Genomic DNA, 27,985 nt, shown 5'->3' on the forward strand with positions numbered 1-27,985 from the left:
GTTCTTTACTTGGTTATCAGTATGTTTGACTCTTAATGTAGACACAAGCTCTAAGACAAGTGAGTATGACTGGATTACCTCACTAACTTAGTAACCATGATGAGTTATATATTCATTGCCTGGATTGTATCTTATACATGTTTGACATGCAGTGTAGCATCACTTTCCATTCAAATAATTCAGTTTCAGAGATGAAAGTAAAGCAGTGGTCCAAATATGATTAATTCAAACTTGAAATGAAACCACATTATTTTATATCACACGTAGTTTAAAAATGTTACATTAACATTGTTGAGACTCAGTATGCTTATATATTTATTCACAGCTTATTACAGAACAGAGACATTACAGTACATTTGTTGGTTCTGAAGTGTGTCTTTCATTGCAGGTCCTTGATGTTGGGGTCAGTTTTTACCTCACGACACCATGTGGCTTCTAAAGACAATCAGTGTGATCCTCCTGCATATTTGGATTTTATCTGGTAAGGAGAGTTTGAAATGAGTTTAATATTTACAGTGTATGTGTACACCCATAGATTCTCTAAATGACTTTGAAATTGCAAAGTACAATCAAATGTGTAAATTTCAAACAGGCAATCTACTCAACTTGAACTATATATAGTAGATTCTACTATATATAGTTCAAGTTGCGCATCCGCATGTCTGTCTGTGGCGGCTTAGCAGATATGCCCCAGTTGGACTGGACATTCACTATGTGTTGTCAATGCAATAATAATGCAGGTATGCCCCAATATGGACATGCACATATCACATTGTTAGGCAATGGTTTCCAGAGAGAGGCATAGAGGGAGTGAGACAGAGAGTGAGATGGAGGGAGTCGAAGAGGGGGAGAGAGAGGGAGAGTGAGAAGGGGAGGGAGGGAGAGGGGAGAGAGCCTATTTCAATTCAACCACGTAATAAAGGTGAGAGAAAGAGAGACAGAAAGACAGACAGAGAGAGAGAGACACACAGAGAGAGAGAGACGGAGAGATGGAGAGCCTATTTCACTCATATACATAACACACTGACAAGCTGATAATATGGTACTTCGGATCACTTTTTCAACTTGTGTAGATAAGAGATAAATGCAAAAATATTGACGTAACACTTTTTTCCCCCCTTTATCCTGAGGTCAATACCTACATTCAGAAATTTGACATGCTACATTATAACCAACAACTTGATAAATAAATAGGATGTGACCTGAACATCAGAATTATTATCTTATTATTATTATTTTTTATGATGATTTTTTTCGGGGGGGGAATTCACCTTTGTTTTGACAGCTGTTTCTTTGTTGTCTTTTACAGGTGTTTGTAGAGGTGGGTCGGGAGTGACCTTACCCAGTCCAGTATCTTTGTCTACAGGTAAACAAGAGTATTTTTAAAGGTGTTATGAAATCAAAATGAAATCTTTTCTTTCCAGGCTTACCTTGAAGGACATGACACAAAGGTTATCTCTTTACTGGAAACGGGGGTTCTGGTGTAAGAATCCCTTATTCTACATGATTCAGAATCCCCCGTGGTCCTCACACACTGTCTCCTTTCTCTCTCTCCCTGGGCAGAAATTGAGGGCTTATATACATTACACAGGTTGGTCATTTGGTGCAGTGGTTGAGAAATAATCATATTTGAACTGGGGACCCCCACCCTGACAAGCACTTGGAATGTAGGAGTTGAGGCATTTAGTTTGACTGGGTTCCACAGATAAATATTGTGAAAATAGCAGATCTACAAGTTTGTAGATCGGCTATTTTCAAAATGTTTGCCTCTTTCTTATATTATTTGACAATTTGGCCAATGTTTGACCAGTTGTTACAGTATACAGTAGTTTGTTGATTACTTTTGATGGTCTTTTTTATTTTTTACCTTTGTTTTGTTTTCTTTTTTTGATGTATTAAAAATGTCTTAAAAGTCCTTAAATTGTCACTTCACTGTCATCTGGGGACCCCTCCAAAATCACGTGGGTCCCGACCCACAGGTTGAGAACCACTGATCTAGGGAATGAGGTGCAAGGTGTTCTCACTATGACTGCAGTAATCGGGCACGGAAATACTTGTAGCCAATCACCTGGCTTTATCTCCTTCTCAGGATCCGTTGGCTCTGTTCCTGTAGCCTTCCTACAGCCTCTGTGTAGAGTTTACCTGGTACACTCCACAGTAGGATATTACAATACTGTTCTGATCAGAACTGCCTGCACTCTCTGTGTCAGAGGGGGGATGGTTGGGTGCATCCGAATAGTAAATAAATAAATACAAAATTAAACTAAACATGAAACGTCCTATTTCCTTTCCAACAAACACTTTTCCTTGACCTACAGTATATGGAAGATATCATGAGGTCAAGGAAAGTTGTAAAGGAGAATTAATTGAAGGAATCAATTAAGGAAAATAAATCCATGGTTCCAAGAGGATCTGACTTACACGTGCATATTCTCTGGATGGACTACTAGGCTCAGTATAACAGAATTTTTTTGGCAAATAGGCGTAGACCTTAAAGGAGCACGTCACCCATTTTCAACATTATCTTCATGGTCCTCACTAATGCCTGAAGTCACTCTTGTAAACACAGCAGAGTGTCAATTATGTTAGTATATCAATCTTTATTCCTCCACAGACCCTCCAGAAAAACCCTCAGTATCAGTGGATCCACCAGGGAAAGTTATTGAGGGTAGCACAGTGACTCTGACCTGCAGCAGTGATGCCAACACACCAGTAGACATCTATACCTGGTACAAAGGAAGCAGTTCTTTCTCCACTGGTCCTCAGCTGGTAAAGAGGAATGTGTCTCCTGCAGACTCTGGACAGTACACCTGTCTGGTGTCAAACAAACATGGATCACAGAGATCATCACCACATTCTCTAGATGTTCAGTGTAAGTGAACTAAGGTGTGCATTTTCAGATATGTTAAACTTTTTTGTACAGACAACAAAATAACAGCATTTCAAGTGGGTTTACTGTGTGTTTATGTCAGATATCTCAAAGGTTGATTAATTCAATTCAATGGTTTATTAATGCTGAAGCTTTTAAAGTGACATTAGTGCTTCTCCAACAGATGGTCCCAAGAATGTAATTTTTTCAGTAAGTCCAACTGGAGATGTTGTCAAAGGAAGCTCAGTCCGTTTCAACTGCAGCAGCAGTGGTTCAAATCCGCCATTAAAGAGTTACATAATTTTCAAAGACAACTCTGAAATGGCACGGAGGAGGACATGGATCATCTCTAACATCCAACCCAGTGACAGTGGAACATACTACTGTCAGGCTAAGTACAACATTGCCACAGTCAAATCACCTGAAGTCACTGTTGATGTTCACTGTGAGTTTTGTAAATGTAATTAGTATCAAATGATATTGTTTTGTGTGTGTGTGTGTGTGTGTGTGTGTGTGTGTGTGTGTGTGTGTGTGTGTGTGTGTGTGTGTGTGTGTGTGTGTGTGTGTGTGTGTGTGTGTGTGTGTGTGTGTGTGTGTGTGCATACATTTCACATATTGTCCATAGTAAAGTATCATAGTTTGCATTGTACTTTCATGTAACAAGAGAAAGACAGAGGGAGAGATGATAAACTAGAAAAAGTGCTCCTCGGAGCACAGGTCTCCGCCAGATCAGGTAGATTATTGTGGCCTCCTGGTGGCGCTATAATAGGCCAATGTGAAAAGGGTGCCATTTGTTCTTAGGCCTTGCACAGCAATCGGACACTGCATTCATGATTTGAGGCATTTTGTTCCAAAAATTTGTTTTGCTAAATAAGACCTGCTGGTTGCGCTATAACAGGCCAATGTTAAAAGGGTGGCATTTGCTCCTCAACATAGTGTGAATGTGCGTGCAAAGTTTGACCGCAATCGGATGCTGCGTTCATGATTTGCGGCATTTTGTTCAAAACAAGCCTACTACTACTGCAAACTTTAGTTGTCAATCTTAGCCAATCAGGATGGAATATGAAAAAGCAAACACATCCGTCTTGATCACATGACTATAGAGATCATGTGTACCGATATGCGTGAAATTTGGATAAAATCGGAAGGAGTAATATCATTCCTTTTTTTTTACATAAGTCGGCCTCCTGGTGGCGCTATAAAAGGCAGATGTGAAAAATGCAGGGCAAGGGTTTTTCTTTGACCTCTAGGGCAGGGGTTCTCAAACTTCTTTTTGCCCAGGTACCCCTTGGAGGGGAGATCTTTTTCCAGGTACCCCCTCATCCTCGCAGCAGCGATAAGCATATACTTACAACCACATGTGTACATTTAGATGCCATTGGAACTATTTGTATTAAACAACGTTTCAATCAAAATCTTTCAGACCCATTTCATAGTCATAAACAGAAACCACTACTACTATATGAATCATGTGCCAATAGTAATTTTAATAGAATTGCTTTTGTGTAAAACCTGACAGAACACTTTTCAAGTAACTGATCTTAATGGTTCAGACTTCAGAAAATGAACACTTCTACAGTCCTAATAAAAACAGACGTGTAAAATGACCAGTCTAAAGGTGACTTTTAGTAGGTGCTTCAATTTTAAAATAATAAACTTATTGTTAGGGATATTCGATATTGACTTTTTTGCCAATATCCGATATTCCGATATTGTCCAACTCTTAATTTCCGATTCCGATATCCAGTGGTGGACAGTAACGGAGTAAATGTACTTGAGTACTGTACTTGAGTACAGATTCTGAGGATCTGTACTTTACTTGAGTATTAAGTATTTTTTGATACGTATTACTCTTACTTGAGTACATTTCCAAGACAAATATTTTACTTTTACTCGAGTATATTTCTAGGAAGGCTATAAAGTACTGAGTACTTTTAAGCCCACTCCACATCCACAACAATGTTTCGCCATGCATGTTGCAAGGAGTTGCAACATGCAACTACTTGCAACCATTAACCCCAATGGCAGTTGCAAGGAGTTGCATCGGTGTGGTTGACCTTAAAACAGTTTTGTTGCAAGGAGTTGTGACTAGTTGCATTGGTGCGGTTTGGCCTTTAGGTTGGCTGTTTTTTTTCTTCCCTAAAATGCAATTGGCCTAACTTCTGCTCTCACACTAGCCGTGTTTCTGGCTTCCCCCTCCGCTCGCCTCTTTGTTACATCTTGCATGGGTGTATAGGAGTAAAAGTATTTAGTTCTGGTTCCTCAGTCATTTCTATGTTTTTATAGGTGTTTCTGAAGGCTTTGTATAACATCTACAAGCAAGCACATCAGTGCATGGCATGCATGCAGTGCAGGTGGTTTCAGAGAGTTACAGTACTTCTCTGAAACAAGAGTTACAAGGTCCTATACATTCATTGTGAAAACATTACAGCAATTCATTGATATCAAAATTAAGAAATGTACTTCTGAAGTGAGTCCCGGGACTCACTGGTGGTCATTTGAATGAGTCCCACTAATCTTAGATTAGATGTTGACCTATTTGACAGTGCAAAAGTATAATTGCCTCTGATGCCTATAACATTAACAAGCGTCAACGAGCGTCAGCTGGAAACAGACGCATACACGTGCCCTCTGCAGTGCTCTAATTTGAAAGTGACTGGAGTCTATCTCATTTCTCTGCAAAAGCCTTTGAATATGATGGAATATGATTAAGGATTACTGTGATTATTGTAAGCTCACATTTCATATCACATACACCATTACAGTAAGAACTTATGCAACTTTCACTAGCCCCCCCCCCCATAGAAAATAATAATAATAAGAATTTTTTTTAATAAAAAAATATTTTTAATCAAAAGATATTTTTAAACAAAACATTTTTTTTTTAATCTGTGAAATATTTCGTGGACCCCCTGGCCATGCGTCACGGACTCCCAGGGGTCCGCAGACCCCACTTTGAGAACCGTGGCTCTAGGGAGTGCGCTTACAAAGTTTTACACCGATCGGTGCAGTTATAGGTGAAAACACGAATCGGCCTGTTATAGCGCCACCATGAGGCTGATTTGAAATTTTTCAAGTGGCATTTCTTCCTCGGCATAGTGGAAATACACGTGCAAAATTTCAAGGAAATTGCATGCTGTGTTCATAATTTGAGGCATTGTGTTCAAAACGGAGCACTCCTGCAAACTTTGGAAGCCATTTTTAGCCAATCAGGATGGAATATGAAAAATCTGAAAGTCTTGTTTTGTTTAATGACTATAGAGATACTGTGTACCGATTTGTGGGATTTTCGGACAAAATCTGTAGGAGTACTGTCAAAAAATATGGTTTGCACAAATCGGCCTCCTGGTGGCGCTATAAAAGGCCCATGTGAAAAATTTGGGGCAGAGGTTCTGCTGTGGCATCCAGGGAGTGTGTGTGCACAGTTTCGCTCCGAGCAAGCCAACGGTGCCGGAGATTAGCTGTACACAGACAGAATGACGGACACATGGACGGACACACGGACGGACACACGGACGGACGGACGGACGGACAGGTGGCAAAACATACTCTCTCGCCATGCCTTTCGGCCTGGCGGAGACAATAATCGCTTTGAGAGAATGTATGTTATTCATGACTTTAGTGTCCAGTATTTTATCATTTAGACCAAAGCTGGTGTACTGTTAGACACCACATATATGTCTGTCACATTATTCAAATAATTGTTTTCATTCCTAGTGAAACATATTGTTGCCTATTCCTTATAAACACTCATCAAATACTGCAGTGTTATTTGAGTGTTCAGTATAAATCTTCATTTCTCCATAGACCCTCCAGAAAAACCCTCAGTATCAATGGATCCACCAGGAGAAGTTATTGAGGGCAGCAAAGTAACTTTGACCTGCAGCAGTGATGCCAACCCACCAGTATACAGATACACCTGGTACAGAGACGGAGGAAGATATATCTCCACTGGTCCTCAGCTGGTAAAGGAGAATGTGTCTCCTGCAGACTCTGGACAGTACATCTGTCAGGGGACAAACAAACATGGATCCCAGAGATCATCACCACACTCTCTAGATGTTCAGTGTAAGTGAACTAAAGTGTTTGGATTGTTAAATATTTTATTCTTTCTGTTTACAGACAGCAAAACAGCAGCATAATTTTTTCAAGCAGGTTGATTAAATAAATACAGTTCAAGTATTGTTCATAGTATCACCACCATTCATATTACACTTAGAAAGAGACAGAAAGAGATTGAGTAAGAGGAGGAGATGATAAAGAAGTGCTTGTAGAGAATTTAAGATACTAGATTTTCAGGCCCCTGAGGACCCCTGACACCTGTGTGGCCCCTGGGGGACCCTGCCCCAGTAAGATCGGTTATGACTATTCTCATGGCAGACCCCTGAACAGTGTTTGTGCCAAGTTTTGGTGCGGATCGGAGCAACAGTGCGCCTTACAAGTCCGGACGTTACTTTTATTTCAGTCCACCGTCAACCCACGATCCAGGCAATTTTAATATAGATGACTTTAGTGTCCAGTGTTTTATTATTGAACACCATATTATTAGCAGCATACATTTTTTGTTGTTGTTCACTCCTAGTGAAAAATACTGAGGCCTATTATATACACTCAGCAAATAGTGTTTTTTTTTGTGTATCATTCTTTATTCCTCCATAGACCCTCCCTCAGTATCAATGGATCCACCTGGAGAAGTTGTTGAGGGCAGCAAAGTGACTCTGACCTGCAGCAGTGATGTCAAGCCACCAGTAGACAGTTACACCTGGTACCAAGGAAACAGCTCTATCTCCACTGGTCGTCAGCTGGTAAAGGAGAATGTGTCTCCTGCAGACTTTGGAAACTACACCTGTCAGGCCACAAACAAACATGGATCCCAAATGTCACCTCCTCATTTCATGAATGTCCTCTGTAAGTAAGAAATAAGAATACAACGTTTGCAAATCAATTTATCACTCATAGTCTAATGTGAATATAGTGTATATATTTGTTAAATTACACAAATGTCTTGTCTATGATTAAATGTTATGTGTCTTTTTGACATAATGTTAAGATGCACCAGTGAGTGTGTTGGTGGAGGTCAGTCCACCAGACAGTCTGGCAGAGGGCAGCAGTGTGAACTTGACCTGCAGCAGTGATGCTAACCCACCGGTACACAACTACACCTGGTACAAGAGGACTGAACTTCCTGGTTCCAGCTCCCTGGTCCAGGTAGGGTCAGGACAGGTGCTGGTTCTGACCTCTCTGCAGTCCTCCCAGTCTGGACTGTACTTCTGTCAGACCAGGAACTCACTGGGAGAAAACAACTCTACTGAGGTGCTGCTGCAGATTGACATAACAGACAGTGAGTAGAGAGAAAAATGTGTTGGAAGGTATGATTGTAGTAAGATATACTTTACAGTCTGGAACCAAGCAACATAAACTACTAGAATATATAACTTCTATACTTCTAACTTCTAAACTTCTAGAGCTTTTAAAAATATGTAATGCCTCAGAACAACCAAATATTCTGAAAACAATGTTTATTAATTTGTTTGCAGTCTGTTTGTATTAATATCCTGTCATCGCTCTGCAGTTCATCGTCTCATCCTTCGTGTTGGTATTGGAGTCAAGGTCTTGGCAGTGTTGGTGCTTCCTTTGGTTATGTTGTGGACCTGGTGAGTTTAATGTCATCATAACTCATTGAAAATATATGTCAAGGACCCCAAACTGATTACTATTAGGCAGCAGATGCCTATTTAAAAAGGATTTTGTACCACAGACCCCCATAAGAAAACACTGTTGTTTCATTAGATTTAGTACAACATTCTACAACTTTATACTGTAGAGTCTACAGTACAATAAAGTTGTAGAATTAAATAGGCTTCTCTCCACTGTCTACAGTGTAGACAGTGGAGAGAAACATATGACCTGAATAGTCATTCTTATACATTTTCTCATTTGGGATAACTTCTTGCCAGTGGAATAATAGTGAAATTAAACTGTTTATCATTTTGCTGGGGACCCCCTGGAACAGCCTCGATGTCCCTGGACCCCACTTTGAGAACCACTGTTCTGTTGAACTATATCCTGTTGTCAGTATTGCAGCAAACATCTTTTTTTTAAATAATATTTCATGTTTTTAAAGGAAACAAGACTCTGGCACGGACAAAGAAGTGAGGAGAGCTAAATTATTAATATTTAAAAATTATTTTATAATGATGAATTTGATATATGATCTATTCAAGATTATAAATGTGTGTTTCTTTTTTTACTTGTCATGTTTCAGGAGGACAGTCCAGATTATGTAAACATCAGAGGAAGTGGGGGTCGTAGGCGAGGATTCATCTCCTCTGCTGATCAGGACACCAGGGTTGTAGAAGAGGAATCCAACGTGTAAAGAAAGAGTGAAGCTCTTTACATTTACATAGACCAGGTGTTTATCAGTGACTGTTTTCTGCCTGGACACTGAAATGCAGCTTGTAAATTTAAAATCAACTAGATTGTTAAATTGATGAATAGCAGATTTCTTTCCATATTTTGTATAGAAAACTTACACTGTCACAGATGATTAGACTGTAAATATATACGTATGACAGTAAATGTGAAGCAAGTATCGAGCACAGTAAATTGTTCATGGTAGCTACGGTAATATTAACAACCAACTTTAGCCTACTTGATACTGAATGATTTAGTTACAAATATTTCTGTTTCTTTGTCATGCTGTATTATGGTGAAGTGTGAAACTGAAACCAGGTGCAGTTATACACCTGGTCCTTTTACTTACTATTCAGTTACTGCATCTCTGCAAAGATTTTATATAGTTGGCTAGCTGCTGAATAAAACATGCTTAAAATGATTTACAGGGTGTAAATAACATACATTTTTTATAATACTGGCTGGTGTAAACAGTAGATTTAATATGACATGTTGGGTGAGAGAAGACAAGGAATCTGACCAAGATAGACAGGATTTACTTTGAAACCAGTTGACTATAAACTCAATTCTTATGTTAACTTTAATATTTAACATAGTCTTAATTTCATATCATAAACAATGTCGGGACAGTTAATGTTATGTTGATGTACCAGTTGATTTTAAACATAGATTTAAATACAGTAGCTACTGTACATATTACTTGTTTTACTTGGGTCAGCATAAAAAGTGGACATGATTTAGTAGTATTATTTATTAATGATTTCGTTAATTTCATATTTAATAAACTACAGCTTTATATTCAGATCACATTGTTATTGCCACACTTCAGCTTAATCAGCTCTTGACAGTTCGTGAGAAGGAAATGCTGAAATGGTGAACGGTGGCCCTGTGTGTGAGATCTACCAATAATAATTATATTTTACATTTTGTTAATCAAAACAATAAAACATCTTGAAAATATAAAAAATATTTTGTTAAAAAACTAAAGCTCTGTATTCTGATAGTAATCATTGGTATAGAGTGTTTGTTCAATAACAGGGGTTTCCCCGTCTCTCCAGCTTCAAATTTGTCTGCTCAATTCTTTGTGTCATCACTTCCAATATCATTTGTTTACTATATCCTGTATGAATAAGATTGGTATCCCGACCTGAAAATGCATTTGGAGAGACCCCTGTTACTGAACGAACACTATAGCAATGATTGCTATTAGAATATACAGCTATGTAATTATTATTGTTTAATTAGCTTAGTTTAATATGATTTCAATAACATTACATTTTAGAGATTTTCAAATTTTCTTTTGTTTTGTTTTTAATAATTCATAGCTTTGTAGGCTACTGCTACTGCATACAGCAAATCATGCTTTTTAGGCACACTATTAAGACACATACCAAGGAAATTAGTCATCAGTAGTTAACACACAAACATTCTGTTCTCTAAGGACAGAGTAATATGTGAAGAAAGGGAGGAAACATCACATTCTCGTGGTTTTCACTTCTACAGTAGGCTACTTCTCTTTATAGTTTTGGCTGTGTGTTATCGAATCATTATGCCTTGTTGACTGTTAATGTAGACGTTAGGGTTGCCAACTGTGCCTTGAAATAAGGAATCGTCACTTATTTGTAAACTAAAAGACATGTCCCACTGAACTGATAAGCAACACACTTTGTTCCTTATTGGAAAATAAGCTCTATTATATTGTATATGTTATGAAATGTTATACATTGTACTGAATTTCTGTTTCATGCTGTTTATGTACAACAGTGGGCTGTTTATTAGCTACATCTTTAAATCAGCATCATGGACACAATCAGCTCTACCATATTGGCGTTTGATAGGAGTCAAATGGAGCCATTTGACATTTTAAGATAAAATCACATTTGCCAGACATTATCATGGCCGTAATCACATACTGTAAAAAATAGCATACTGTGTAGTATGTGTTTCGGACACAACCATGGTCTTCTTGCAAAATTTACAAAATGGCTCCTTGACAATTCAGTTAGTTGACAGTATTCCCCACATCAATTATTATACTCTGAGCTTTGGTCATCCATTTCTTTCAATCACTATTCAATAGTACTAATGCAACTATAATTCCATAATTTAAAAAAATAAGAAATTTTTTGCCATCATTCCTCCAAATATTATATCAATATTTAATGAAACCGGAAATGTTTGACTAGGTCCTAAAAAAGAATAAAGAATGCAAATAACTTGTCTATCTTTATTTTCTAATTGTATCCCATTTAAATGTAACTAAACCATATGATCAACGGTGGACAGGAAGAATACAGGGGCCTGGTTGAGGAGTAACCTCCAACTGAACACGTCCATGACTCAGTAAATTGGGCTCTGAAAGTGTGCAGGTGGCTCAGAGAATCAAAGGAAACACTGTAGAAGGACAGAGTGCCACCTTCCTTGTCTAGATACACTCCTATTCTGAGAGAGTGGGGGACGGGGAGCGGTATGGTGGTGTTTTTCACATTATGAAGAGCCGTTAATGAGACGGCTGTACAGTGAAGGCTCCATGACTTGTCATTGTAACCAATGACACACTGGTTACTCCCGCCTTTCCTGCGAAGACCCCTGTATGCCATTCCCACACAGGCTCCGTAACCCTGCCACTCTTCCTCCCAGTTGCACCGACCCATCTGGGGCTTGCTGCACACCACCTGGGTCCAGTGGTCAAATCTCTCATCATGGTCAGGGTAGTAGGTCCACTTCTACACCTGGTGTACCACCTTGTTCAAAGTCTATAGATACAGCTGACTGTGTATTGTATTGGTGTCTGGGGTGAGCTCACGAGTATCTGGGGGAGGGACATTGTTTAAAAATAAGATAGGATAAGTTAAGATAAACATTTATTGATCCCAGAGGGAAATCTGGTGTCATAGCAGCAACAGCAGTGATAATGAAACACAGGAGAGGAATAAGTAAGAATACAGAGGGAAGAACCATACCAACATAAAGAATAATAAAAGAAAAAAAATAATGAGCTGCTGGCCATAGATATCTGTATAGATGGGTTTCCGCACGACGTCATCACAGAGCAGAGTGCGCAATCTGCGCATGCTTTGGGTAGAACGAACCGGAAGCGCCCTTCACTCTGTTGTTTTGTTCGGGATTTAGATAGGCATAATGCTGCTATTATAGGCATAATAGGCATAATGCTGCTATTATATACAAACAGATCCAACTTCCGACAAATCATTTTTATTGAGTAAAGAAGATATTACAAACTGCATAATTTAATCTACTTTCATTAAACCCGGTGAAGACCATTTATTTTATGAATGTACAATGGCCAGAGCTGCTGCGGGTAATAGCGCCCTCTATAGGCTCATCCCTCCACTGCGCGCGCATCATCCTCTCATGTTTACAAACAGGAAACCCATCTATTGTACCTCTGAATGAGTGAACAATCTATCAACAATGAAAATAAGAATGGATGTACAGTCTATATACTGTAAGTAAGTAAGTAGGTCGGAGTGGCTTATTGTCAGTAGAACAAGGGTGTCTATCCCCTTTTCAACAGTCTATAAACAGTGTATATGAGAATTAATATATTTGTCAGTCTGTCAACAGACCATATTCAATTCAACCGTAATTACTCTGCAAAAATACGTTTACAAAAAAGATAGCACTCTCAGTCATGGTCCAGGCTGTAGGAAAGCAGTGGAATGGTAGACAAAAATTAAGAGTCTTGAGCTAAGCAGGTTTTGTAAAGTCTTCAACTTCAGATTATTATCATAAACAGTTATCTCATTTCAGAAGTGCAATGCATGGCTGCACTGTCTGAACGCCCTACCTCCCTCCTGTTGGAGGCTCTAGTCGACATTGTAGTGCAGGTTGCCATGTAGAAAGATGAAAATAACTTTTTTCTTGTGTGCGATTACGTTTATGAGGTGTGGTTTTTCTCTCAACTGAACATAATGCTTGATTTATCATGAATCCTAAAGGGGTGTAGTGATATTTGTTTTTGTTAAGTGTCTATATTCTATGTTAAGTGTCTATGAAACTCAATTGCAACAAATCTGAAGTCCTCATCATCGGTCCAGATGCCCTCACCCACTCCACTCACAATTTCTCCCTCAATATCGACGGCTCCATTGTCACCCCCTCCACCAAAGTCCGCAACCTTGGTGTCATCCTGGATCCCACCCTCTCCTTCCAATCCCACGTCAACCATGCACATTACAAAAACGTCCTTCTTCCACCACAGAAACATCGCCCGCCTCCGTCCCACACTATCCCAAACCGCTGCAGAAACCCTCATCCATGCCTTCATCACTTTCAGACTCGACTACTGCAATAGCCTCCTCTATGGTGCCACCGCAAAAGTACTCAAAAAACTTCAATATGTGCACAACTCTGCTGCCCGCCTCCTCACCAGAACCAGATCCAGAGACCACATCACCCCAGTCCTCCATGACCTTCACTGGCTCCCAGTAAAACATAGAATAGATTTCAAAATACTCATCACCACCTACAAAGCCCTCAATAACCAGGCACCCCGCTACCTCTCTGACCTCCTCAAACGCCACGTCCCCTCCCGCTCCCTCAGATCTGGCGACGCAAACATCCTGGACTTCCCCATAAAAACAAACAAACGCACCTGGGGTGACGAGGCTTTTTCAGTTGCAGCCCCCACCCTTTGGAACCCACTCCCACCTCACATCAAAGGGGCATCTGGACTCTTGCCGTGTTCAAAGCCTCCCTCAAAACCCACCTTTTTAGACTTGCTTTCCCTGCCTAAACCAAACCAAATCTCACTTTCTTCCTCTTAATCTTAGCTTATTGTTTTTAGCCATTTAAGGTTTTCTTTTCTTTTGCTCCTAATACATTTTTTAAAGCTGTTTTGTAAAGCGACTTTGGGTACTAGAAAAGCGCTATATATGTCTGATGTATTATTATTATTATTATTATTATTATTATATTCCCAGATTCATCACTGCACTGTATTGTGTTCAGTAACAGCGGTCTCCCATCTCTCCAGCTCTTTAGTAAACAGAAAATCAATTGAATCCGATAAGTAGAGAGAACTCGATACAGGAAAAACATGTGAAATTGGAAGTGAAGAAAAATTGAACAATATAAAATTGAAGACTTTGACGTTTTAATAAAATAATTTTTGTTTTAAACAAAATATATCATTTATAGCACCTTTTTGTGTTGACGTCTTTGAACTTGCTGTGTAAGTTCATGGCTCGTACAGCATCTAACACTCAGCTCAGCTTCCCAGACCAGTCTTCACTACTGTTGTTACTCTTTTGTGTTTCATATCAGTACTGTTAAATTATGACTATTGTTTAGTATCACTAATGAGTACATGGTTTTTGACCTGTACTAGCACATTCATTGTTTAGGTACTGTGAGTACGTTGTCAACAGACCTACTCAAAACATTTGTGCTGTTAGAGAGGACATCCTGCTGCCATGGACAGTTTGGCTTCAGTTCTGTTACCTAGTGTTCTGTCGGTACGTTGAGAAATGGATTTAAGTATCTATTTGTTTCTAATGTGCTGCCTGTGTACACACACACACACACACACACACACACACACACACCCACCCACACACACACACACACACACACACACACACACACACACACACACACACACACACACACACACACACACACACACACACACACACACACACACACACACACACACACACCTACTTGCACACGCACACACTGTAGTTGTTCACTCCCACACACGTGCTGCAGGAATATGTTTATCAATATACAGTCTAGTAGTATACACTTTTGGTCTGTTTAATAAGACTGGCTTCTCTGTGCCATTTCTTAATTACATTAGTAAAAACAGATTCACATACATACACACTTTACTTAGTGTCATACAATAAACTACAATTTTGTATTTTCTACTCACCTGAGACAAACGGAGCCCACTGAAGTACAGTAGAAGCACTTTTTCCACAAGGAGAGAATATAAAGTAGTTTACATCATTCAAAGCTTTAATAATCAACCCTTACAGATGAGTCATCTGTATAATGCACATCATTTATATCATACATGGCTACTGCGTTAGCCGCCTGAAGGTGGGAGGGCCGTAATATGTTCTGGGTTGAATTGGACTAAACCTGTGGTTTAGCAACTGTTACCAGTAATGTAATCTTTGTGACGTACCATTGCTGTTTGTTTTTTACTGAAAGTGCACTAATGAATAAACATTATCATTTGAATTACAGTTGATTTGAAAGGTGTCTTCATTGTTGTGTACTTATGTTGTTTTCGCCCATGTCTGTCCGTCCGTGTGTGTTTCTGTCTGTGAGCAGCTAATCTCCGGCACTGTTGGACCGATCGCCATGATACTGTGCACGCACACTCCCTCTATAGTCATGTGATCAAGACAGATCTGTCAGATTTTTCATATTCCATCCTGATTGGCTAAAATTGGCTTCCAAAGTTCGCAGGAGTGGCCTGTTTTGAACAAAATGCCTCACATTAGGCCAAGGAAGAAATTCCACCCAAACTTTTCAAATCGGCCTCATGGTGGCACCATAACAAGCAGATTCAAGTTCTGGCAAATAACTTGTGTGGAGTGAGGGTGTGTATTTAACAACACCCCTTCCCTGTTTTGTATTACTTACAGTACTGTACATTAATTATATTACTTTGGTTTTGAAATGCCTTTATATCCACTTCAATGTTTCTTGACCTTGGTGTTGGACTATCCCAAGTCATCACATCACATGGAAAAATTGAATTGTAATAACCGCAATTAAAAGTACATTGATTTAATACTCTTTTATTTGCTTAAAAAAAGTGACATACGTACCTGTAAGCATTGTCATTCTGTTAACTTGCCTGTCCCCAATCGCAGAGGTTTGATAAGTATATTTGGTTTATCCCACCTCCCCATATGTAGGATAGGTTAACACTTTATTAATCCCCAGAGCGGGAAATTCAGGGGGTCACAGCAGCACAGAATGAGAGTAAAAGTAAATAGTGCACAGTAGACAGTATACGTCAATAAATACAGATGTAACATTAGATATATTTACTCACTATAATGGCCAACTCTGTTTGTGGTTTATTATCCTTTAAAAATCTAGATTAATTCAGTATTCTCCCCCGAGAATTATGATCACCCCCAACATTTAAAAAAATCATTTTTACATAGTGAACACATATGCTAATGACTAAGTAATATGTAAAGAGAGGAAACACATTCTAGCAGTTCTCACCTATACTTCCCTTTTTAGTTTTGGCTGTGTGTCTTGACCTAGTTATCAGAATGTCTATTTGACTGTTAATGACTCATACTGGACAGACAAGCTCTAAAACAAGTGAGTATGACTGGATTACCTCACTGTAATTTAGTAACAATGAGGATTTAGATACATTGATTGACATGATTGTATCTTATACTGATACATGTTTGACAACATCGCATGAGGTCACATTCATCTTTCAATTCAAATCATTCAGAGATGCTAGTGAAGAAGTGGTACAAATACAAAATGTTAAACTTTTGATGAAACCACATGATTTTATATCACAATTAAATATTAAAATATAACGTTAGTATTGGTGACACTCAGTAAGTCAGTATACCCATAGATGTATTCACATCATATTGCAGAACAGAGTATAGTACATTTGTTAGTTGTGAAGTGTGTGTCTTGCATTGCAGTTACTTGATGCTGATACCTCAGGACACGATGTGGCTTCTAATCAGTGTGATCCTAGACATTCTGATCCTGGTACCTGGTAAGGAGAGTTTGAAATTGACAGTGATGGAAAGTAACTTGGTACATTTACTCAATTACGGTACTTTTTTTGGTACTTTTACTTACTTCCATTTTTGATACGTTATACTTCTACTCCACTACATCTCAGAGGCAAATTATATTGTACTTTTCACTCCACTACAATTATTTGACAGCTTTAGTTAATAGTTACTTTGCAGCTTTAGATTACTAGAGGTAGATTACTTATGAGTTCGGGCCGCTTTGAGGCCCTCACACTGCCCGCCCGCCTGCCAGCTGGCCATCCCATTAGCCAATTTTAAGATAGGATTATTACAAAACATTAACCACTTATAGGAATAGTTCACCCAAAAAATTACTTGTTTTCTATCAACCCCATGAAGCCTTGAATTCATGCAGATGTTTTTGTTTTTGTTGCATTCCTAAGCCAATAATTTGATCTCTATTTATTCAAGGCTTCATGGGGTGTGTAATTGATAGGTGAACTATTCCTTTAAGCCCTGCTTTCAACTTCGGCTGTTTGAAAATAGAAGCTCTGCAAGCTCACAATGTGATGCATTGTAAGCATGCAGATCTGCTATTTTAAAAAATGTTGATAAATCTTAAAAGACAAGAAAAAAGTGAAGTGCAACATTTTGCATAAGGAGGACTTTAAAGGGCAAGACCACTTTGGTAGAGGTTTGGGTTGTGTAGTTACCTTGCCATGATGTAACTCCAAAGGTGGGCAAGAAATAAAAAATAATTGCTCCATTGATTAGAAATTGATAATTCAAAATATGCTCCTCATTGACTTACATTGTACGGTAAAACTGCTCTCAAAGTCACTCTTTTAGCACAAAAACTAACGCAAACAAAGTTGATTCAGACAATATAGAACATCACCAAACCCAGTACTGTTTTTTTTTTAAATAAAAATGTCAACTTCCTGTTGATTTTGCCATTTTTAATAAGTAGAAAACCCGGACTGGATCGGCGGATCCGGATTCAGATCTTCAAATAGTAAAATCAACAGGAAGTTGACATTTTTATTTTATTTTTATTAAATTTCTACCAAAGTGGTCTTACCCTTTAAGTATATTTTGATGCCGATACTTTTGTACTTTTACTCAAGTAATTTTTATGTAGCCCTTTTACTTGAAACATTAGTTACATACATTAACCAATTAAGCCCTATTTTATACTTCATCTATTAAAAAATAGCCAATCTACAAGCTCACAACACGTCACGATGCGCGGGTTGCAAGCTTGTAGACAGGTTGAAAATGCTTAAAAATATTGACAAACTAAATGGGACATTGTGCATGATGAGCACTTTAAGCATGTTTTGAATACTTTATTTATTATACATTATTTATGAATTATTACGATTTTAATTATTATGAATACAGGACTTTACTAACAGATTATTTGTGCAATGTGGTATTGCTACTTTTACTTAAATAAAAAGTCAGATTCCACAACTGGAGATGGGTTTCTTATTTACAATGTGTACCTCATAGAAGATTAATAATATCTAAAGTAAATTCCTGTTTCAAACAGCAAGTTAAATGTTGTGATTAATGTACAGATAAATGTAAAATTGTTGAGGTAAATATGTAAAACATATATTTTATTTGATAACATTCTATTCTATTCTATTATATTCTATTCTATTCTATAATAATAATAATGAGGATTACTTACTTTCAACTATTTGACATGCCATACCAGGATATGTCCAGAATTATTATCTCACATTATTATAATTGGTAATCACATAATCAAAATATTTTTACATATTTTTTTAAATTATTATTATCATTATCATTATCATTACCCTTATCATTATTATCATTATCATTATCATTATCATTACCCTTATCATTATCATTATCATTATTATTATTATTACAATTATCATTATTATATATATTTTTTGCAGGTGTTTATAGTGGTGAGTTGTAGTATCACAGGAGCAGAGCAGGGTTATTATAGTTAACTAAAAATAACAAAATAACAAAAACGACAATTAACTGAAACTGTATTGAAACAAACTAAAATCATAGAGAAAATATCCTTAGTTTTAGTCTTTGTCAGTAGCCAACTTTTAAAAAAAAAACATAGGAAAGATAGCTGCTACATTGCTGCTACGAGCATGCATGTGAGCTGTGCTATTTTGTTGAATTAAACATACACGAAATAAAAAGGAATGCAATATTCAAAACTAACATAATAACATTGAGGCAGAGGCACCACACTGCAGAATACAATTCAATATCTTTCCAATAAATTATTTATCTTGACAATAGACCAACATGGTCAGATACAAATGATTATGAAATACAGTTACTGTAAGTAATTATGAGACAAATAAAAATAAGTAGAATACAATAGGGAAATATAGCTGCAAGCAGCGATAATACGGGGCCAGTGAATGAGAGAGAGAGAGAGAGAGAGAGAGAGACATGGAAACGGAATAGATTGAAGAGAGAGAGAGATGGAAGCAGAATAGATTGATTTTGGGGCGGCCATAGCTGAGTGGTTAGTGAGCCCGCCTAGGGAGCCAGAAGCCCTGGTTGCCCCAGGTTCGATTCCAGGACACGTCAGCATATGTGTCGATGAAATGAAATTTGTCCCTGAGCAAGACTCTTAACCCCTAATTGCTCACAGGCCCTCATTGGAAACAAGCCCGCAAGGACTTTCATGAACGTCCTGTTAAAAGGAATTATCTTATCTTTATTGGACGTCTCAACCTATTGCCATTAACAGGAATCAAACCCTCAACCTTCGGATTGACAGGCTGCAACACTACCTATAGTGCTATAGCTTTGTCCAGGCTGAGGTTGTCTGTTGAAGATAAAAGTGAATCAGTGAAAGCAGCTGATCTACAAGCTCAGAAACACGTTGCTATCTGAAAAGTTTTGAGATTGTAGATCGGCTACATACATTGCAAAAACATACCCTCTCAAATAAGCATTTCATGTTATCTTTACCCTTTGCACATGTATTCATTGATACATTCATGTTTTTTGCAATTCATCTTAAATGAGTCTGCATCAAGTGAGGCTTGAACCAACAACCTTGCAGTCATGAGGCACTCACTTAAGGGAGAAGCCATTGGACCAACAGACAAGACCTGTGAAAAAAGAGACAAGCTCAGAAACACGTTGCTATCTGAAAAGTTGTGAGATTGTAGATCGGCTATTTTCACAATTTTGTCATATATTGCAAAAAATACTCTCTCCAAGAAGCATTTCATGTTACCTTTAACAGTTGCGCATGCATTAATTGATACAGTCATGTTTTGTGCGATACAATTGAAAAGTAGCCAGCAAGAGTTGAGGCTTGAACTGGCGACCTTGGATCCAGAGGCTGATGCTGAAGCGAGACGCCATTGGACCAACAGACCAGAACCAGTGAAAAAAGAATTCACACTAACACTAACACTAAGATCACTCGTTCACAAACCATTTACCAATAGAGAAATTGTATGTCTCCTCGAAACCGAAACCAGTGAAAGCAGCCGATCTACAAGCTCACAAAACGTTGCTATCTGAAAAGTTGTGAGATTGTATTTTTTCACAATGAAGTACATCATACATTGAAAAAACATACTCTCAAATAAGCATTTCATGTTATCTTTACTGTTTGCACATGTATTCATTGATACAGTCATGTTTTTTGCAATTCAACTTAAATGAGTCTGCATCAAGTGAGGCTTGAACCGGCAACCTTGCGGTCGTGAGGCACTCACTTAAGGGAGAAGCCATTGGACCAACAGACAAGAACCTGTGAAAAAGGAGATGACACTGATGATACAGTTTCACACAAATAGCTGAAAAATCCTGGGTTTAAGTGTTTTTCAAACTGCTCAAAATTGCGGACAATCTAAGGGCGGAGCTTACTGGTCAACGTGATACATGTGTTCCTCATGAGTCAAGGCACATGTGTAAGAAGGTTTAATGGCTGTCGGCCAAACGAGGCATGACTTTTGCCTGTTTAAAGTTTGCATTTTCAGTTTGCGCCCCCCTTTGACCAATTGGAGTAAGATTGGTTTCAGTGATATTTGGAATGACCCTCAACATTACCGCAAAGTTTCAAAGAAATGTGAGTCTGCATGTATGTGTTAGGGGCAGATGAATAATTGTCATAAAACTGCAATATTCATTGGCTCATTAAAGCTTCATTTTTTCACTTATGGAAAATCTTTTGCACAGGTTTGTCGGCATAGGTCCAAAGTTCATGTGTAAAACGTTTCGTGCAGATTACTCAAAAATCCCAGGAGGAGATAGGTTTTAACTGTTTTTCATATAATTCAAAATGGTGGGAGATCTAAAGGTCAGAGGTCAAAAGTCAGAGGGTTGTAGGTCAAACAGGGCATGAGTTGTACCTGTTCAAAGTTGGCATTTTGCTATAGCGCCACCTTTTGACGAAAGATTGTGAGAATTATTTCTTGATAGTTTTTCATGACCATCTACCATATGGCCAAGTTTCGTAAAAAGCGACCTCACGGTTCAGCCAGAACTGCGAAAAGTGGCAGAAACGGAATACTGCCAATCTTAAAACAGGTCCAGAGCTGAGCTCTGGCCCCGTAACAAAACAAAATGAAGAGATTATGAATAACCAATGGCTCTTTATGTTCATTTCTTGACCTTACAGCGAGGCCGTCAATATCAGTGAATCCAACAGGAGATATTATTGAGGGCAGCAAAGTTACTCTGACCTGCAACAGTGATGCCAACACAACAGTATACACCTGGTACAAAGACAGAGGAAGCAGATCTATCTCCACGACCACTCAGCTGTCAAAGAGGAATGTGTCTCCTACAGACTCTGGACAGTACACCTGTCTGGTGACAAACAAACATGGATCCGAGAGATCATCACCACATTTTCTAGATGTTCAGTGTAAGTGATCTAATAATGTTAAACACCACATTAGTCATAAGCATGGATCATTGTTATTTTTCAACCCTAATGAAAATTACAGTTGCCTATTTATTACATATATTCAGCGAATGTTACTTGAGTGTTTTGATATTTATTCCTCCATAGACCCTCCAGAAATACCCTCAGTAACAATGGATCCACCAGAAGTTATTGAGGGCAGCACAGTGACTCTGACCTGCAGCTGTGATGCCAACCCAGTATGCAGCTACACCTGGTATAGAGGAAGCAGATCTATCTCTACTGGTTCTCAGCTGTTAAAGAGGAATGTGTCTCCTACAGACTCTGGACAGTACACCTGTCAAGTGACAAACAAACATGGATCCCAGAGATCATCACCACACTCTCTAGATGTTCAGTGTAAGTGATCTAATAATGTTAAACACCACATTAGTCATAAGCATGAATCATTGTTATTTTTCAACCCTAATGAAAATTACGGTTGCCTATTTCTTACATATATTCAGCGTATGTTTTTGATATTTATTCCTCCATAGACCCTCCAGAAATGCCCTCAGTATCAATGGATCCACCCAGAGAAGTTATTGAGGGCAGCACAGTGACTCTGACCTGCAGCTGTGATGCCAACCCACCAGTATACAGATACACCTGGTACAAAGACAAAGGAAGCAGATCTATCTCCACTGGTCCTCAGCTGGTAAAGAGGAATGTGTCTCCTGCAGACTCTGGACAGTTTATCTGTCAGGTGACAAACAGACATGGATCCCAGACATCATCACCACACTCTCTAGATGTTCAGTGTAAGTGATCTAAAGTGTTTGGATTTTCAGATACTACAGACAGCAAAACAACAGCATATTTATTTTTCAATGGGGTTTACTGTGTTTTTGTCAGATTTCTCAATTATTGATAAATGATAAAGAGGGCTTTTAAAGTGACATAAACGTTTCTCCAACAGATGGTCCCAAGAATGTCATTTTTTCAGTAAGTCCACCTGGAGATGTTGTCAAAGGAAGTTCAGTCACTTTCACCTGCAGCAGCACTGGTTCAAATCCACCAATCCAGAGCTACATCATTATCAAAGACAACACTGCAGTGGCATGGTGGAAAATAAAGACCATCTCTGACATCCAATCCAGTAACAATGGCATATACTACTGTCAGGCAAAGAACAAAATTGCCTCTGGCAATTCACCTGGAGTCACTGTTGATGTTCACTGTGAGTTTTTAATTTACTAAAAAGCAAATGTTCAGATAACTTTGTGTGCGCGTGCAGTAGGGCTGGTAACTTTCCTCAGAAATGATATTAGAATATTTGTCTTAAAAATTGGCAGATATTCGAATATATTCGAATATTATAATTATTATAAAAGAATATATAGTATACATTTATTTTTTATTTTTAATGTTTATTTGACAGGGACAATACAAAAAACAATGTATCAAGTTCTCGGATCCAATAAAACATATATTTTGTTAGTTTTTATAACTTGATACATGTTTTTTATACATGTTTTTTGTATTGATACATTGTTTTCTTGATAATTTTTTTTTCTAATATTAATTTTCATATTCGAATATACATATTTTCCCAATATTCGAATAAATATTCGTTTACCAGCCCTAGCGTGCAGGCATGTACGTGGCAGAGGGTGGGGGGGGTTAACATGCATGACCAGAGAGAGAGAAAGAGGAGGAAATTATATAATGCGTTTAGAGACGCATTCCTGATTCCTTCATTAATTCTCCTTTCCTTGACCTCATGATATTTTCCATAGTGGTCAAGGAAAAGTGGTTTTAGGAAAGGTAATAGGACGTTTTATGTTTAGTTTAGTTTTTTTTGGTGCATGCAGTGCAGTCAGTTCTGATCAGAACAGTACTGTAATAGCCTACTGTGAAGTGTCCAGTGTTTTATCATTTTTGTCCATAGCTGGTGTAATGTTAAACACCACATTATTCAAAGTATTAACAATTGTTATTGACACCCCTAGTGAAAAATACTCTGGTCTATTCCTGTACACTTAGGTAATATTTTACTGTTATTTGAGTGTATCATTCCTTATCCGTCCATAGACCCTCCAGAAATACCCTCAGTAACAATGGATCCACCAGAAGTTATTGAGGGCAGCACAGTGACTCTGACCTGCAGCTGTGATGCCAACCCAGTATGCAGCTACACCTGGTATAGAGGAAGCAGATCTATCTCTACTGGTTCTCAGCTGGTAAAGAGGAATGTGTCTCCTACAGACTCTGGACAGTACACCTGTCAAGTGACAAACAAACATGGATCCCAGAGATCATCACCACACTCTCTAGATGTTCAGTGTAAGTGATCTAATAATGTTAAACACCACATTAGTCATAAGCATGAATCATTGTTATTTTTCAACCCTAATGAAAATTACGGTTGCCTATTTCTTACATATATTCAGCGTATGTTTTTGATATTTATTCCTCCATAGACCCTCCAGAAATGCCCTCAGTATCAATGGATCCACCCAGAGAAGTTATTGAGGGCAGCACAGTGACTCTGACCTGCAGCTGTGATGCCAACCCACCAGTATACAGATACACCTGGTACAAAGACAAAGGAAGCAGATCTATCTCCACTGGTCCTCAGCTGGTAAAGAGGAATGTGTCTCCTGCAGACTCTGGACAGTTTATCTGTCAGGTGACAAACAGACATGGATCCCAGACATCATCACCACACTCTCTAGATGTTCAGTGTAAGTGATCTAAAGTGTTTGGATTTTCAGATACTACAGACAGCAACAGGTGCGCGGGAAGTCCTTAATACCTAGGGGGGCTGTGCGTCGGGGGGGACTCCTCGCGCCCGCGCGAAGCAAATGTTCAGATAACTTTGTGTGCGCGTGCAGTAGGGCTGGTAACTTTCCTCAGAAATGATATTCGAATATTTGTCTTAAAAATTGGCAGATATTCGAATATATTCGAATATTATAATTATTATAAAAGAATATATAGTATACATTTATTTTTTATTTTTAATGTTTATTTGACAGGGACAATACAAAAAACAATGTATCAAGTTCTCGGATCCAATAAAACATATATTTTGTTAGTTTTTATAACTTGATACATGTTTTTTATACATGTTTTTTGTATTGATACATTGTTTTCTTGATAATTTTTTTTTCTAATATTAATTTTCATATTCGAATATACATATTTTCCCAATATTCGAATAAATATTCGTTTACCAGCCCTAGCGTGCAGGCATGTACGTGGCAGAGGGTGGGGGGGGTTAACATGCATGACCAGAGAGAGAGAAAGAGGAGGAAATTATATAATGCGTTTAGAGACGCATTCCTGATTCCTTCATTAATTCTCCTTTCCTTGACCTCATGATATTTTCCATAGTGGTCAAGGAAAAGTGGTTTTAGGAAAGGTAATAGGACGTTTTATGTTTAGTTTAGTTTTTTTTGGTGCATGCAGTGCAGTCAGTTCTGATCAGAACAGTACTGTAATAGCCTACTGTGAAGTGTCCAGTGTTTTATCATTTTTGTCCATAGCTGGTGTAATGTTAAACACCACATTATTCAAAGTATTAACAATTGTTATTGACACCCCTAGTGAAAAATACTCTGGTCTATTCCTGTACACTTAGGTAATATTTTACTGTTATTTGAGTGTATCATTCCTTATCCGTCCATAGACCCTCCAGAAATACCCTCAGTAACAATGGATCCACCAGAAGTTATTGAGGGCAGCACAGTGACTCTGACCTGCAGCTGTGATGCCAAGCCACCAGTAAACAGTTACACCTGGTACAGAGACAGAGGAAACAGTTCTATCTCCACTGGTCCTCAGCTGGTAAAGAGGAATGTGTCTCCTACAGACTCTGGACAGTACACCTGTCTGGTGACAAACAGACATGGATCCCAGACATCATCACCACACTCTCTAGATGTTCAGTGTAAGTGATCTAATAATGTTAAACACCACATTAGTCATAAGCATGAATCATTATTATTTTCAACCCTAATGAAAATTCCGGTTGCCTATTTATTACATATATTCAGCGTATAATGTTACTTGTGTTTTGATATTTATTCCTCCATAGACCGACCAGAAACACCCTCAGTATCAATTGATCCACCAGGAGAAGTTATTGAGGGCAGCAAAGTGACTCTGAACTGCAGCAGTGATGTCAACCCACCAGCAGACATTTACACCTGGTACAGAGACGGAGGAAACAGCTCTGTCTCCACTGGTTCTCTCCTGGTAAAGGAGAATGTGACTTCTACAGATTCTGGACAGTACACCTGTCAGGTGACAAACAAAAATGGATCCCAAATGTCACCACCTCATTTCATTAATGTCCTCTGTAAGTTAAATAACAAAATGTTTGCAATGTAATCCATCTCTCATAGTCTAATGTGAGTATACTGTATAATTTGTAATACCATCTAGTTAATGATTAAATGTTATTTGTCTTTTTGATTTGAATATCAAGATTCACCAGTGAGTGTGTTGGTGGAGGTCAGTCCACCAGACAGTCTGGCAGAGGGCAGCAGTGTGAACCTGACCTGCAGCAGTGATGCTAACCCACCAGTACACAACTACACCTGGTACAAGAGGACTGAACCTCCTGGTTCCAGCTCCCTGGTCCAGGTAGGGTCAGGACAGGTGCTGGTTCTGACCTCTCTGCAGTCCTCCCACACTGGGCTGTACTTCTGTCAGACCAGGAACTCACTGGGAGAAAACAACTCTACTGAGGTGCTGCTGCAGATGGACATAACAGACAGTAAGTAGAGAGAAACATGGAAGGTATGATTGTAATAAGATATAATTTACAGTCTGAAACCAAGCAACATAAACTAGAATATATAACAGAGCTTTTAAAAATATGTGATGCCTCAGAACAACCAAATATTCTGAAAACAATGTTGATCAATTTCCTTCTCTGTTTGTAATTAATATCCTGTCATCGCTCTGCAGTTCATCGTCTTATCCTTCGTGTTGGTATTGGAGTCAAGATCTTGGCAGTGTTGGTGGTTCCTTTGGTTATGTTGTGGGCATGGTGAGTTTAATGTCATCATAACTCATTAAACATATATGTCAAGGACCCTATTATTAGAAAGCAGATACCTATTTAAAAAGCATTGTGTACCACAGACCCCCATAAGAAAACACAGTTGTTTCATTAGATTTAGTATACTGTAGTCTACAGTATAAAGTTGTAGAATTATATAGGTTTCTCTCCACTGTCTACAGTGTAGACAGTGGAGAGAAACATATGACCTGAATAGTCATTCTTATACATTTTCTCATTTGGGATAACTTCTTGCCAGTGAAATAATAGTGAAATTAAACTGTTTCTCATTTTGCTGGGAACCCCCTGGAACAGCCTCGATGTCCCTGGACCTCACTTTGAGAACCACTGTTCTGTTGAACTATATCCTGTTGTCAGTATTGCAGAAAACGTCTTATTTTAAAATAATATTTCATGTTTTAAAGGAAACAAGACTCTGGCATGGACAAAGAAGTGAGGAGAGCTACATTTTTAATATTTTTAAATTATTTTATAATGATGAATTTGATATGATCTATTCAAGATTATAAATGTGTGTTTCTTTTTTTACTTGTCATGTTTCAGGAAGACAGTCAAGATTATGTAAACATCAGAGAAAGTGGGGGTCGTAGGCGAGGATTCATCTCCTCTGCTGATCAGGACACCAGGGTTGTAGAAGAGGAATCCAACGTGTAAAGAAAGAGTGAAGCTCTTTACATTTACATAGACCAGGTGTTTATCAGGTGTTTTATTGCTGCCTGGACACTGAAATGCAGCTTGTAAATTTCAAATCAACTAGATTGTTAAATTGATGATTTCTTTTATAGAAAACGTACACTGTCATAGATGATTAGACTGTAAATTTATTTACGTATGACAGTAAATGTGAGGCAAGTATCGAGCACAGTAAATTGTTCATGGTAGCTACGGTAATATTAACAACCAACTTTAGCCTACTTGATACCGAATGATTTTGTTACAAATGTTTCTGTTTCTTTGTCATGTTGTATTATGGTGAAGCGTGATACTGAAACCAG

General features: G+C 38.3%; 2 protein-coding genes across 2 annotated transcripts; both read left to right on the forward strand.

The window, feature by feature from the left end:
- The first annotated feature begins 30 nt into the window (after nt 1–30).
- On the forward strand, nt 31–27,679 carry LOC308083353 (B-cell receptor CD22-like). Its single transcript, XM_080425647.1, has 16 exons — nt 31–59; nt 389–481; nt 1,310–1,366; nt 2,615–2,872; nt 3,054–3,314; nt 22,064–22,315; nt 22,453–22,716; nt 22,875–23,135; nt 23,990–24,241; nt 24,379–24,642; nt 25,590–25,850; nt 25,998–26,261; nt 26,391–26,681; nt 26,876–26,957; nt 27,395–27,422; nt 27,534–27,679. The coding sequence occupies exons 2-16, from the start codon at nt 427–429 to the stop codon at nt 27,642–27,644; spliced, it is 2,961 nt and encodes a 986-aa protein (XP_080281773.1). The 5' UTR covers nt 31–59; nt 389–426; the 3' UTR covers nt 27,645–27,679.
- LOC308084487 (B-cell receptor CD22-like) lies at nt 7,546–9,501 on the forward strand (the record flags this gene model as incomplete). The annotated part of the gene is made up of 5 exons (XM_080427151.1): nt 7,546–7,777; nt 7,920–8,210; nt 8,442–8,523; nt 8,994–9,021; nt 9,135–9,501. 5 exons carry the CDS (start codon nt 7,546–7,548, stop codon nt 9,243–9,245), a joined length of 744 nt encoding a protein of 247 aa, XP_080283277.1. The 3' UTR covers nt 9,246–9,501.
- Nucleotides 27,680–27,985: the final 306 nt, after the last annotated feature.

Source organism: Gymnoscopelus braueri (assembly GCF_963280865.1).
Source record: "Gymnoscopelus braueri genome assembly, chromosome: 4".
NCBI lineage: Eukaryota > Metazoa > Chordata > Actinopteri > Myctophiformes > Myctophidae > Gymnoscopelus > Gymnoscopelus braueri.

Coding starts and splice junctions, on each gene's coding strand:
- LOC308083353 (XM_080425647.1), top strand. CDS start 427: ATGTGGCTTCTAAAGACAATCAGTGTGATCCTCCTGCATATTTGGATT. Junction 1,367..2,614: donor TCCAGTATCTTTGTCTACAG/GTAAACAAGAGT, acceptor ATTCCTCCACAG/ACCCTCCAGAAAAACCCTCA. Junction 24,242..24,378: donor ACACTCTCTAGATGTTCAGT/GTAAGTGATCTA, acceptor ATTCCTCCATAG/ACCCTCCAGAAATGCCCTCA.